Source organism: Priapulus caudatus, unplaced genomic scaffold, assembly GCF_000485595.1.
Source record: "Priapulus caudatus unplaced genomic scaffold, Priapulus_caudatus-5.0.1 Scaffold13, whole genome shotgun sequence".
Classification (NCBI taxonomy): domain Eukaryota; kingdom Metazoa; phylum Priapulida; class Priapulimorpha; order Priapulimorphida; family Priapulidae; genus Priapulus; species Priapulus caudatus.
In genome coordinates, this window is record NW_014577074.1 from 1,051,348 (window position 1) to 1,065,821 (window position 14,474).

Sequence of the window (14,474 nt, forward strand, 5' to 3'; positions counted from 1 at the left end):
GTCGAAATATACTTACACAAGCTGTAACGCAGAGAAAAACAAAGATGTCAACAAAAACCGAAATCATTACCGAAACTTTGCTCATCTCTCAAAGTCTCAACTCAACAAAAATCTCATATTAAATTAAAAGTAATTATGGTACACGCATACCTGTTTTCGTTTTTGTTAAATTCTGCTCACTGTTAGATCATTGTTTAGTCGTTNCTTGTCGAGCGCGGACCAGTCCCTACGTATTTTATCGGCAGTTGGTGCGCATTGCATGTTTATTTAGCAATTGTTGCATTGATTGTTACTAAGCAGCTCGCAGCTCGCAAATACGCGTAATTTCTGGAGCCGCGAATCAGCGTGTGAACGCTCAGCCGCGTATTTGTCTCAGATACGGTATTTCGCAAATCCGGTATTTTCAGAAATACGAGGTCTCGTGTGAACGAGGCTATTGTAACTGTAGGAGGCAGCAGGTGCGTCCCCGAGAGGTCTTCACCCACCACAGATTAATTTTCTACCAGCTAAGTACACAGGTGGTTGGGTGTGATATAAGGGTAATACTCTGGTTTCTCTGCAAAACGTATAAATCTTTCGCCTTTTACTAAGATTTTCGTGCAGAGAACAACTTAATGAGTCTTTGACTTATTTCTTGCTACCCTACTTTTGTAGGAATCTATTAATGAAAAAATATGTCTATTAAATAATTTTGTAAGAGTTGGTCTTGTTTGAGTAAAATATAGATCATACAGGTGGTAGGTAGTGCTACTGAGATTTATTCACGTTTCGTCTAGGCTTTAAACGCGCAACCTGGCATTGTAATTAACCTCTGTCTACTACTAATGTGTGCTTAGTTGTGATGTAAGTACACTTTAGTAAAGCAAAAAAGTCGTTGTTCTTATAGTAGAGATGTCTGTGGAGATTATTAACATACACATGTTTGAATGTGTGATTTACCATAATGTGTTTGGTGTAATAAATCACGAAATTATATTTAATGATTCTTGCAAACACAGACAATGTTACCTGTCAGAACCTGTACAGCTAACATTAGCCGCGTTCACACGTAGCAAGAAATCCGTATTTAGCGTTCACACCGAGCAAATACGAGCCAGAAATACGGTATCTAAAACAGATCCGGTATTTCATGTAAATACGAGCTTCGCTCCAGACCCCGAATAATTTGCCGTGCTTGAGAAATACCGGATTTCTTGGACGCGCGCATTTCCTCGTGTGAACGCTAAATCCCAGAATTTCTGAGCCGCGTATTTTATAGACGTGGTCCCGCTGGACAGTTCCAGTGTAACGCGATGTAACTGTCGAGGCGCGGACCAGTCTACGGTATTTTATCGGCAGTTGGTGCGCATTGCATTGTTTATTTCGCATTGTTTGCTTGATTGTTACTAAGCAGCTCGCAGCTCGCAAATACCGTATTTCTGGAGCCGCGAATCAGCGTGTGAACGCTCAGCCGCGTATTTGTCTCAGATACGGTATTTCGCAAATCCGGTATTTCAGAAATACGAGGTCTCGTGTGAACGAGGCTATTGTAACTGTAGGAGGCAGCAGGTGCGTCCCCGAGAGGTCTTCCCCCACCACAGATTAATTTTCTACCAGCTAAGTACACAGGTGGTTGGGTGTGATATAAGGGTAATACTCTGGTTTCTCTGCAAAACGTATAAATCTTTCGCCTTTTACTAAAGATTTCCGTGCAGAGGAACAACTTAATGAGTCTTTGACTTATTTCTTGCTACCCTACTTTTGTAGGGTAATAATTAATGAAAAAATATGTCTATTAAATAATTTTGTAAGAGTTGGTCTTGTTTGAGTAAAATATAGATCATACAGGTGGTAAGTAGTGCTACTGAGATTTATTCACGTTTCGCCTAGGCTTTAAACGCGCAACCTGGCATTGTAATTACCCTCTGTCTATACTACTAAGGTGTGCTTAGTTGTGATGTAAGTACACTTTAGTAAAGCAAAAAAGTCGTTCTTCTTATAGTAGAGATGTCTGTGGCGATTATTAACAGACACAAGTTTGAATGTGTGATTTACCCTCATGTGTTTGGTGTAATAAATCACGAAATTATATTTAATGATTCTTGCAAACACAGACAATGTTACCTGTCAGAACCAGTACAGCTAACATTAGCCGCGTTCACACGTAGCAAGAAATCCGGTATTTAGCGTTCACCCGAGGCAAAATACGAGGCCCAAGAAATACGGTATCTAAACAGATCCGGTATTTCATGTAAATACGAGGCTTCCCAGACCCCGAATAATTTGCCGTGCTTGAGAAATACCGGATTTCTTGGACCGCGCATTTCCTCGTGTGAACGCTAAATACCAGAATTTCTGAAGCCGCGTATTTTATAGACTGGTCCGCGCTCGACAGTTCCAGTGTAACGCGAGTGTAACTGTCGAGCGCGACCAGTCTACGTATTTTATCGGCAGTTGGTGCGCATCTGCATTGTTTATTTCGCATTGTTTGCTTGATTGTTACTAAGCAGCTCGCAGCTCGCAAATACCGTATTTCTGGAGCGCCGAATCAGCGTGTGAACGCTCAGCCGCGTATTTGTCTCAGATACGGTATTTCGCAAATCCGGTATTTCAGAAATACGAGGTCTCGTGTGAACGAGGCTATTGTAACTGTAGGAGGCAGCAGGTGCGTCTCCGAGAGGTCTTCCCCCACCACAGATTAATTTTCTACCAGCTAAGTACACAGGTGGTTGGGTGTGATATATGGTGCATACTCTGGTTTCTCTGCAAAACGTATAAATCTTTCGCCTTTTACTAAAGATTTCCGTGCAGAGGAACAACTTAATGAGTCTTTGACTTATTTCTTGCTACCCTACTTTTGTAGGGTAATAATTAATGAAAAAATATGGCTATTAATTAAATAATTTTGTAAGAGTTGGTCGTGTATGAATAAAATATAGATCATACAGGTAGGATATAGGTAGTACCAAAACCTACTGAGGTTTATTCACGTTTCGCCTAGGCTTTAAACGCGCACCCTGGCATTGTAATTACCCTCTGTCTATACTACTAATGTGTGCTTAGTTGTGATGTAAGTACACTTTAGTAAAGCAAAAAAGTCGTTCTTCTTATAGTTATAGTAGAGATGTCTGTGGAGATAAATAACATACACATGTTTGAATGTGTGATTTACTCTAATGTGTTTGGTGTAATAAATCACGAAATTATATTTAATGATTCCTGCAAACACAGACAATGTTACCTGTCAGAACCTGTACAGCTAACATTGTAACTGTAGGGGGCAGCAGGTGCGTCCCCGATAAGTCTTCACCCACCACAGATTAATTTTCTACCAGCTAAGTACACAGGTGGTTGGGTGTGATATAAGGTGCATACTCTGGTTTCTCTGCAAAACGTATAAATCTTTCGCCTTTTACTAAAGATTTCCGTGCAGAGGAACAACTTAATGAGTCTTTGACTTATTTCTTGCTACCCTACTTTTGTAGGGTAATAATTAATGAAAAAATATGTCTATTAAATAATTGTCCCAGATGTGTTCTTAGTATTAAACGTAGGATTAAAGCAAAGATCATACAAGTGGTAGATAGTAATAATTCTGAGATTAATTCTAGTTTTGCCTAGGCTTTAAACGCGCAACCTGCCATTGTAGTTCTCCCTGTATATACAGTACTACTAATGTGTGCTTGGTTGTGATGTATGTACACCTTAGTAAAGCAAAAAAGTCGTTCTTTTTATTCTCTGGTTTCTCTCCAAAAACGTATAAATCTTTCGCATTTTACTAAAGCTTTCCGTGCAGAGGAACAACTTAATGAGACTTTTTCCTTAATTCCTTTCTTTTGTAGGATGATGAGTCTTGAAATTACGTATAATTATAATGAAATTAGGAGTAAATTATTTTACACTGAGTTGAATCCATGCTAAATATACCTATTTGACACTGAGTTGAATCGATGCTAATTTTTACGAAGCATCCGTACATCTTAATGTATCTGAGGAACAATCTAATGGTCTTTGACTTATATCTTGCTACCCTACTTTTGTAGAGTGTTCTTTTTCCCGTGTCGTTCCGTTAGCGTCACCATATGTACCTCTCTCGGCTCTTCGCAGACACTTCATGGACCAACCCTCAGTTTGTGCTGGAGGTGCGAGACAGCGATGAGGACGACGACAAGCTCGCAAGCTTCGTCATCGAGCTGATGCAGAAAGATCGACGACGCATGCGACACATCGGCTACGACAACATCACGCAGGGATTCGTCATATACGAGGTACTAGCATCAGCTTACGGTCAACCACCGTGCCAGGTCCTGTGTGCTGCAGTGGCTAGGTCGAGTGTAGTGTAGTTGACCCGAGAAGAAGAAGACCGTCACAGCTGTGTGGATATTAGTGAGGGATGGGTCTCATGTGGAAAACGTGGAGGGATGATTCTAGTGTGAATAATCGGGACGGGTGACTCTAGTGCTGTTAATTGGGAAGGTCGGTTCTAGTTCAAATTGCGCAGAGGAGTGGTTCTAATGCAGATATTTAGGAGGGTTGGTTCTAGTGCAGTTAATAGGGATCGGTGGTTCTAGTGCAAATAATAGGGTGGCATAAAAGGGAAGCGTTGCTACATGGGGTTTATGGAAGGGTGTGGGTGCAAAGCAGTCCATGGCACAGTGGGCACTGAATACCACATGTTCCTGGTTTTATTTTTCAGCTTACTAAAGACTATCATGTGCCTTTGCCCAAGCACTTCTTTGACAACAACCAGTGGGTTGCATCATGTGATTACTACATCAATCAAAGGTACCAATGAACATTTTCTTTTTAACAACATTTAGCATATTTTACAAACACCACCCACCCCCCAAGACCACTTATTTTCCAAAATCTTGACTTTTACCATTATATAAATGGGTAGGCAAAACCATGTAGCAGTGGCACCAGCCTTCTCAATTTAAAGACAACCAATTCGAATTACCATAAGCATTTACACATGAATCAGAAGCTGTTCACGACTCATAGCATAATATAGTATCATCATTATATAAATACATATTCGTACCGTAAGTTTCAAACATCTCCGTATTGAATGGAAAGATGTGCTTAAAAAAGAAACACTAATAAAAACAAAAGGCGTATTTGTCAGTTTTCTGATTGTGTCAGTCAGAGTTGTTATGTGCATCTGAGCAAGGATGTCTGTTTGGGCTTTAGGTCTGTGATAAAGCGCTTCAAGCTTGTGCCTGGTCGCTACGTGGTCGTACCGAGTACCTGGGAACCGGAGGAGGAAGCCGACTTCATGCTGAGAGTGTTCAGCGAGTCCGAAAGCGTCGCAGAGTAAGTGCAAAGCGACGAAGCTTTCTATATCGTAGCACAGGTGGTCCACACGTCCAATGTTATGCACGTCGTTTGCAGTAATTTTACATTCGAAAACAGCCATGGGAGAATAAGCAAGTTGTTTTCTCTTCGTCGATTAGACAGTACTATTTTGGTTTCACGTTGAGATCATTGCAAGAGAGGTAATTTATAAAAGGTAAATTTATCAGACTTTTCCTGTTTGTGTAACCCTGTTTTTACCCAAGGTTCGCTTGCCGCTGAGAAGATATCTATGGTCTTCACTGACTTGATGCCTTTCTGTGTGCTCATTGCAGAAGTGCTGATGACGGTGCTGGTCCAGATATACTGCCTGCAACCGTGAGCCCAACCCCATCGGTTCCAGACAGACCAGTTGACGAAGCTTTGCGCAAATTCTTCTACGATAAGTCGGGAGAGGTGTGTATTTAATTTCTCATTTAGTAAAAAAGAAATTTGTTTGATTTTTCTACTGATGTTGTCATGCAGCAGGATGCCACTTTTGATCTAGGGGTGCCATGTGCAGTCACAGGTACATACCATATTATTGTCTCCTTGTTTCAGGACATGCAACTAAATGCCTGGGAGCTTCACAATGCCATGACTAAAATCCTCCAGCAGCAATTCAGTATTGATACCTGCAAGAGCATGGTTGCCTTCTTTGATGTATCCATTTGTGGGGGCATGAGCAAGAGCGCGGTTGCAAGTGGTTTGAGAAGAATTCAGACTGTTCATTATGTAGTTCATCAGCACTAGCTGCTGTATCATAATATATTTAGACAGATTTTTAATGTATTATGATTACCTGGTTGAGGTAGTGCTAAGATTTTTGGTAAGTATTTTGGTCGGCACGACAAATGTGCTGTTATGCACTTTTAGCTGTTGTTCTTAACAGTAACGTTATAGAGAGATAACACTGGAAATCTTGGTTACTATGAGTTCAGGCTGCTATGGAGCTACGTAAAACTGTGGAAGACTGCCTTCGGTGAAAAAGATCACAACAAGACGGGCAGCATTCCGTCGTACCAACTGAAAGCTGCTCTACAGGGTCTAGGTGAGTGAGCATGTTGGTTTTACATAATTAGTAACATAAAAAGTTTCGTTTTTTGTGTGTAATCTTTTTCCTGTGACACTTTTCTCCTCAGTGGAATTTGCTGCTTGCGTTTTAATTTGCAAGTTATATAGGGGTGAATTTCCGCAACCCAAATTATCATGACACTGGTTATTGCCGTACATGTTTATACCGCTCGGTATATTTATCTTGTATTGTTAGGTAACCCGGATTTTGTTTAACAATTACAGGTTACCATCTGACTTCGGACATGCTTAGTTCGCTGATTTTCCGCTACGCTGACAGGAAGTGGGAGGTTTCATGGGATGACTTTGTCCACTGTGCTCTGCGACTGCAGTTCTTAAACAGTAAGCTGTACCTGTGTCTTAATCTATTATATAATAAACTATATTATGAATTACAGAGTGTCCAACCATCCCGATTTCGTCGGGATTATCCCGATTTTGCTCGAAATTCCCGAATCCCGACGTAACCTCCGTCGGGATAAGGAAAATTCCGATTTTCGATATTTTGCACGCACTATCTCGCGAAAAAAAGTCAAGAAATATTTTCCATTTAATTTCTCACGATTGTTAGCAATAAAATCGATTCTGAACGACGACAGTACAACGAGGAGCACGGCAGTTATGATCCGAGAGATTAAGATGCGGTTTGTCACGATTTTGTCACATAGTTAAGTTGTCATACGTCTTTGCATCCTTCAGAGATTGCCAAAGGAAACTGTAAGGACTAAGCAAACATTAGTTGCTGTCATATCAACGATGGTGTTGTGAAATAAATGTCGTTTGATTTCTAGTAAAGTATTCACGTTTATTTTATACAAACATAAAAATGATTACGTTCACGGATCCTAATTTAAAAATTTCGGGGAGGGGGACATGCCCCAGACCCCCCCACCCCACCCCCTAATGAAAATCCCGATTTCTTAAGTCTATAGGTTGGACACTCTGGAATTATTATATCATAAGTTAGCATGCTTAGGTTCAATGTGACACTTTTGTGTAAATGACAAAAAATGTGTTCTTATGGTTACATTGCATGTGAAACTTCACTATTCTTCCTAATTCGATATCTACCTATTTTTCCATTCTTTTTGACAAACTCGCACACAGAAAACAGATATTTACAGCTACAGTTGTTGGAATAAAAATTCAAATGGTCAGTGTGATATTTCTTAACTCATTAATTAAACATAGTATAACATAGCTAGTGTATGAGTTCAGGAATATATTTTGTGCTGAAAGTAATTACTTTTAATGAGAAAAGTGCAAATAAACTGTATACACTTAAGATTAGGAACATGTGGTTGATCCCTATAATTGTTTATTATAGTCCATTTATACTAAACAATTAAAGAATATGTTCCCATATGGTTGAAAGATACAATTTCAATAACATTATTAAAACTATTACTAATTCCAGGTTAATTGTTACAGATTAAGGTAACACAAAATCGAATTACAAATATCCATGTACACAAGATACACAAGAGTATAAATTTGAAACGGACGCAACTTCTCGAAATTCGTCATTACACACTGTGCCTGCAGAGGGCAGCATTATATACCTAGTAGAATGACTGCGCACGCACCATAAATAGTTTTTGGAGATTTGAATATATATATCGTTGCCGAAGCTAACTGAAGTATACTCTGGTTTCTCTGCAAAACGTATAAATCTTTCGCCTTTTACTAAAGATTTCCGTGCAGAGGAACAACTTAATGAGTCTTTGACTTATTTCTTGCTACCCTACTTTTGTAGGGTAATAATTAATGAAAAATATGCATATTGAATAATTTTGTAAGAGATGTTCGTCGAATTTGGAGTAAGAACAAAACAGATCATACAGGTGGTAGATAGTACCATAGTACTACTGTGCTATTGAGATTAATTCACGTTTCGCATAGGCTTTAAACGCGCAAACTGCCATTGTAATTACCCTCCGTCTCTACTACTACTGTGTGCGAGGTGTAGGGTAATTAAAATAAAAAGTTATTGTTGATTATTAGATTTGTATGTTGTACAAGGTTACTTTTGGTACCAGCACTATCAAGGTGTTAGTTGATTGTCAAGTATTTCGCTGTCAATCGTATCTATAGCGTTTATGCTGTATGCACCTAGGTTTGCGCGACGAATAATATAGGCAATCCGACGAAGTTGCTAGTGGTGAAATGCAGCGGTGTGATCAGGCTACTTTATTTAAACATGATTTTCAAGCACGCAACAGAAATTATACATGTTACATATCTTTTTTATATATATTTATTAGCTCACATTGACATCGTCTAGATGAGCTATTGCCATGGGTCGTTGTCCGTCGTACGTCCGTCCGTCCGTCCGTCCGTCTGTCCGTCAACATTTGGCTACGGTCAACGATAACTTGAGAACCGTTTTACCCACATGTTTCAAATTGCATGAAGTTGTTACTCCTATGGGAGAGATGTGAACGTCCTATTTTGGAGCACGCCAGTTGACCTACTTTCGAGCCACGCCCACTTTTTGGCAAAAATGGAAATGGCCATATGTCAGTTCAGGTTCAACGGATTTTGCTCATTTTTGGCACGTGAATGAATAAGGACTGGCCCCAAAACATATCACATGGGTTTTGATATTTTTGTTAAATTATGCAAATTAGGTAGATTTTGGCAATTTCACTATGCATTTCAGTGTCTGCCTACAGTCAACGATAACTCAAGAACCGTTTGACTCACATGTTTCAAATTGCATACAGTTGTTACTCCTATGGGAGAGGTTTGAACGTCCTATTTTGGAGCACGGCAGTCGACCTAGTTTCGAGCTACGCCCACTTTTTGGAAAAATGGAAATGGCCATACGTCAGTTCAGGTTCAACGGCTTTTGCTCATTTTTGGTATGTGAATGAATAAGGACTGACCCCAAAACATATCACATGGGTTTTTATATTTTTTTTTAATTATGTAGATTTTGGCAATTTAAATCTTTAAATTTTATATCAGTTTATTTTACCCCAAAGCAAGTAACTTTTCTGAATCTTACATGATTTTTTTCAAATGAATATAACACATTTTGACAATATATATGGCCTATCTAACCCTGAAACAAAACAGTGAAATTTCTATTAGTATAAAACAGGGAATAAGGACATTTGTTCACATTTCGGTCCGTCATAAATAAAACACTTACCAAATTTTAAATATCATCTATCACACCCAAGGTGAGCTATAGTGTCATTGACACTTTCATTTTTTCATGCAATTAGTATGTGCGTCGCTAAAGGTCGTGGAATTCACCGTCTATTTCTATACCTACCGATCACGCGGCAGTCCGATTCAAATATGCCCCGTGTGAACGCAACAGGTTGTACATTTAACCACTAACGCATATAATTAATTATATCAGGAGTCTATCAATATATTGATAAACTCCTGATTATATACTCAATGTACAATAGTCAGGATTGAATGGAAAAAAATCAAAACAATGTTTTAGCTCATCTGACGTAGTCAGATGCAGCTTGTAGAATCGCATAATTGTCCGTCCGTCCGTCCGGCCGTCCGTCCGTCCGTCCGTCCGTGCATGCGTCAACAGTTGGGCACAAATCTTAACCGCTCGACGTACGGTCACGATATTCGGGACGTGCGGGGGTAATCCGAAAACGAGTTGGGATATCGAAGCTGGGGGTCAAAGGTCAAAGGTCAAGAGGTGTAAAAGAAGGGGGAACATTCCCTTCTTAACTTAAGGTATAGGAGGAAATGCAGAATTGCGGCACAATCCTAAAGCGGCTCAGACCTTAGGCTCGTGATAAGCGGTGTATAGCATCATGTTAGGAAAACCAGCACTGTGCCGAAATTTGGAGGTCACAGGTCAAAAGGTCAATGGACAGGGCAGATTTTAGACATTTTCTGCAGACATGCGTCTGACGGTAGCGAGTGAAAAACCTTTTTTGTTTCAGCGTGACCTAGCAGTTTTATGCGCATTTATTGAAAGCGACCATGAAATCTGCCCTTCTGCTGACATGCGAAGAGTCAAGTGTCGGATAACCTTATTGACCCTCAAGAGGAGGCGTTTAAACATGGATTTGTTGGACTGCTTTAAACAAATTGGCACTGTCCACTGGTTTGCTATTAAGAGCCCCCTCCCCCCCCACCCTCCCCTATTTCCCCCCTCCCGTACCGGTCTCCCCCGCCCCTTTCCTTTAATATCGCCATAACGTTGGTGGCGGGTCCTACTAAACAGCGAAATGCTTGCTTACTATTAAACAGCGGAAAATGCTGCAGGACAACGCTGTGCGCGGAATTGTGCAAGAATGTGCAGGGAATGTTGCGCGGGCATATGGCAAGGCAATTGCTGCGCAACATGTGCCAGAATGTCCCCTACAAACAGCGAAATGTGCCTACTAAACACGCGAAATGTGCAGAATGTCGGCGGAATGTGCGAAGAATGTGCGGCGAACATGCTGCAGGAACTGTGCAAGAATGTGGCGCAACTGTGCATCAATAACTGCCGCAATGTATCAAAATGTGTAAAAAATGTGCTACTAAAACAGCAACAATGTGCTACTAAACATCGAAATGTCTACTAGAACAGCGGAATGTGCCACATAAAACAGCGAAATGTGGTACTAAACAGCGGAATGCTGCGCGAATAGGTAAGAATGTGTGCGCAATGTGCCATCAATAACTGCCGCCAATGTATCAAATGCTGCTAAAAAATATTATACTAAACAGCGAAATGTCGCTACCTAAACAGCGAAATGTGCTTTCACTAAACAGTGAAATGTGCTACTAAACAGCCGGAATGTCGCGAAGTGTAACGAATGTGGGCGCCCAATTCGCTGCATCCAATAACTGCCGCAAAGTATACAAAAATGCTGTAAAAAAATGTTATTTACTAAACAGCGAATGTGGCGCGGAATGCTGTAAAGAATGTGTTGCGTGTGCACGTATACGTGCGTGCCGGGGCAGTGGCGTGCATACACGTTCGCTGCGTCGCGTGCGTGTGCAAGCTACACGTCTGCGTGCGTGCAGCCGTGCGTCGTGCAAGTACACGTCCGTGCGTTGCCGTGCTTGTGTGGGTGCAGGTACACGTAGACGCTGCGTGCGTGCGAGCGTGCGTATGCACATATACGTGGCTTGTGCGTGGCCGCGTGTGCACGTACACCTGCGTGCGTGCAGTGCGTGCGCTGCGTGCGTTTGGATGTACACGTCGCGCCGCGTGCGCTACGTGCATATGCACGTACACATGCGTGCGTGTGGCAGTAAGGACGGGTGCCCGCTGCGTGCGTGTGCGTGCGCCGTGTGCACGTCACGATGCGTGTGTGCGTGTGCCACGCTAGACGTGCGTGCCGTGTGCACGGTAGACGCTGCGCTGCGTAGCGCTGCATGAGTGGTGCTGCGTGCGTGTGCACGTACACGTGCGCAGTCTGTGTGTGCTCAAAAATATGTATACTACAAACAGTGGATATGTGCCTACTAGAACAGCTCGCAAATGCTGCCCGCTACTAAAATCAGCCGGAATGGTGCGCCGGTATTAGTAAGATGTGCGCTGCAATTGCCATCAATAACTGCCGCAATGCGTATCAAAATGTGTCAAAGAAAAAATGTATCTTTATACTAAACAGCGAAATGTGCTACTAACACCAGGCCGAAAACTGTCGGCGTACTAAACAGCCGAATGTGCTACTAAGCAGCGGAATGTGCCTCTAGCTAAACATGCGGAAATGCCTGCTACTAAACAGCGCGGAAGTGCGCGCAATAGCGTAGAAATGTGGCGCACATGTGCATCAATAACCTGCCGCAATGTATCAAAAATGCCGCTAAAAAATATTATACTAAACAGCGAAATTGTTGTTACTAAACAGCGAAAGTGTGCGCCGCGAATGTGTAAGAATACCTTCCTAAGTACACGGTGCACACGCAACGCACACACTCATGCCGCACAGTGTGATGTGCCACACGCACGCACGCACGCACGTCTACGTGCACACGCCACCGCCACGTCTACGTCGCCACACGCACCGGCACGCTAGCCTGTACGTGCACACGTACGCACGCGACGCACGCACGTCTACGTTGCACACGCACGCACGCACGCAATGCCAGCATGTTACGCTGCCATATGCAGCGGGACGCACGCGCGCGCACGTAGTTACATCCAAAGCGCACGGCACGCACGCACGCCACGCACGCACGCATGGCACGCAGCGGTACGTGCCACACGCACCACGCACGTATATGTGCATTACGCCACGCTCGCACTCACGCGTTGCACCTGCACACACACGCAGTCACGCCACGCCCACGCCAAGCACCGAACGTTGCTAAGCCCACACACAGCAACGCAACACGCACACATAATATACGCTAGCACACGACACCATTTAACCTAACACACTAATACACCGCACAATATCCAGCTGCGAATTATTACAGCACACACCTTCTAATTAACCATCTTTTTCTACTACCTTTTTCTACCTACTCTCTTTCTCTCTCTCTCTCATTGCCTGCGTGCCGTTTATTTTTGACTGACATTGCCCACATTTCTTACCACATTTTCGCGCCTTCTTAGCTTAGCACATTTTTTGCTTCGCTCTCTTTTAGCTATTAACATTTTGTACACTATTTTTTTGATACATCTCGCGGTCTACGTTTCCTTGCCATTGCCCACATTAGCGCGCCATCACTTCTTACCCATTTTCCCGGCATCACTTCCGCCCTGTTTAGGTAGGCCACTATCTCCTGCTCGGCCCTTCTACGCTATACGGTCCAACAACACTTAACTTATTTCGGGATCTATCAACAGCGTAGCAACCGTTTCTATACTTAACCCATTTTGATTACACTAATTTGCAGCCACAGCGAATTTTCGAACACCACTGACCCAACAACAACGTTACTGCGACCCACGAACACCACCATCTGACTACAATGGCACCCATATCTAACCTCCCAACCACATCTAAGCTCTCGTCCTCTCATCATTCCTGCGCTCACATTTCTCGCGTCTTTTACATCTTCTTTCCGTACACCTACGTTCTCGCTCTCGTGTCGTTTTCACTTTTCAGGTCACTCAATCGCACGGTTTTTAGGTAGGACCGGTGCTTCGTTCGGGCCTCCTTCTCTGTCTCTCAACACCACACTGTCACAGAGCAAACTTGAACACTTCAGCCTAACACTGTATCCTATCAACAACATGCACGTACAATTCATACGCAAGCTACACAACACACACATAGCACGACGAACCTTGCTAGGCTCGTGTTGTCTACTCGTCTTCTCTTACTCTTTATACATGCTTCATTGCTCTCTCTCTCTGTCATTCATCTTCCGTCTCTGACTGTGCGGTGCCTCTGCTCGTCGTCACTTTGCATGGGCGATCTACTTCTCTCTTCCTCCTTAAAGCTTTTTGCCTCTCTCCCTCCACACTCACAACTTCCAAACACACCGAAAAAATCACACTAAGGACTCGCCCGATGCCAGTGCACACACAAGTCAGGGCGACTACAGTCGCTACACACACACGGCACGCACACATTATATTATATTTATTTATTATAGCGGATCTTACTATGTGTTTCCAAGTTCATAAAGGGCTTAGAAACGAAATGAATAAAAAGGAATTACCGTATCTCCACAATAAAGATCGTTGATGTTAATTATCGTATGCAAGTCCTGTCTGGCGCCAACAAACGAAATAAACATATAACAATCAAACCACAACGTGACAGCACAACTAAATCTCCTCTGTTTTGTGTTGTTGTGTGTGGGGCGTGGCGGCTGTGTGTTTGTTTGGTTTCTTTATTTGTTTTCTTTTTTATTGCGGGCGCTGTGGCGCGCACATTGGGGCGGGGTCACTGGTGTGTCGTGTGTGGTCGTGTGGTCGCTCGTTAGTGCGACGTGGTTGCTCTAGTGTCGCCGTGCGCTGCCGATAGCTCTTTTGTCGCCTTTCACTTTAGTCCTGGCGTGTTTCTGTTAGATTTTTTTGCAGCAGTGGCACGTTTCGGGATACAGCAGGGGCAGTAGACCTGCTCCCCTGCTTGGTAAGACAGGCACTTATACCAGAAACCGGGCAGAGTGTGAGAGCGAATATTTAAGAGATGATGGATAGTATT

General features: G+C 42.7%; 1 protein-coding gene across 4 annotated transcripts in view; it reads left to right on the forward strand.

Moving 5' to 3' along the window:
* Nucleotides 1-14,474, forward strand: part of LOC106808259 (calpain-B-like) — a 41,458-nt gene that overhangs the window by 14,754 nt on the left and 12,230 nt on the right. For all 4 annotated transcript variants that reach the window (XM_014810895.1, XM_014810902.1, XM_014810918.1 and 1 more), the window contains exons 9-15: nucleotides 4,087-4,247; nucleotides 4,676-4,764; nucleotides 5,173-5,295; nucleotides 5,610-5,730; nucleotides 5,875-5,976; nucleotides 6,217-6,364; nucleotides 6,613-6,729. In XM_014810895.1, the coding sequence (XP_014666381.1) occupies nucleotides 4,087-4,247; nucleotides 4,676-4,764; nucleotides 5,173-5,295; nucleotides 5,610-5,730; nucleotides 5,875-5,976; nucleotides 6,217-6,364; nucleotides 6,613-6,729 (861 nt within the window). The remainder of the gene's footprint in view (nucleotides 1-4,086; nucleotides 4,248-4,675; nucleotides 4,765-5,172; nucleotides 5,296-5,609; nucleotides 5,731-5,874; nucleotides 5,977-6,216; nucleotides 6,365-6,612; nucleotides 6,730-14,474) is intronic.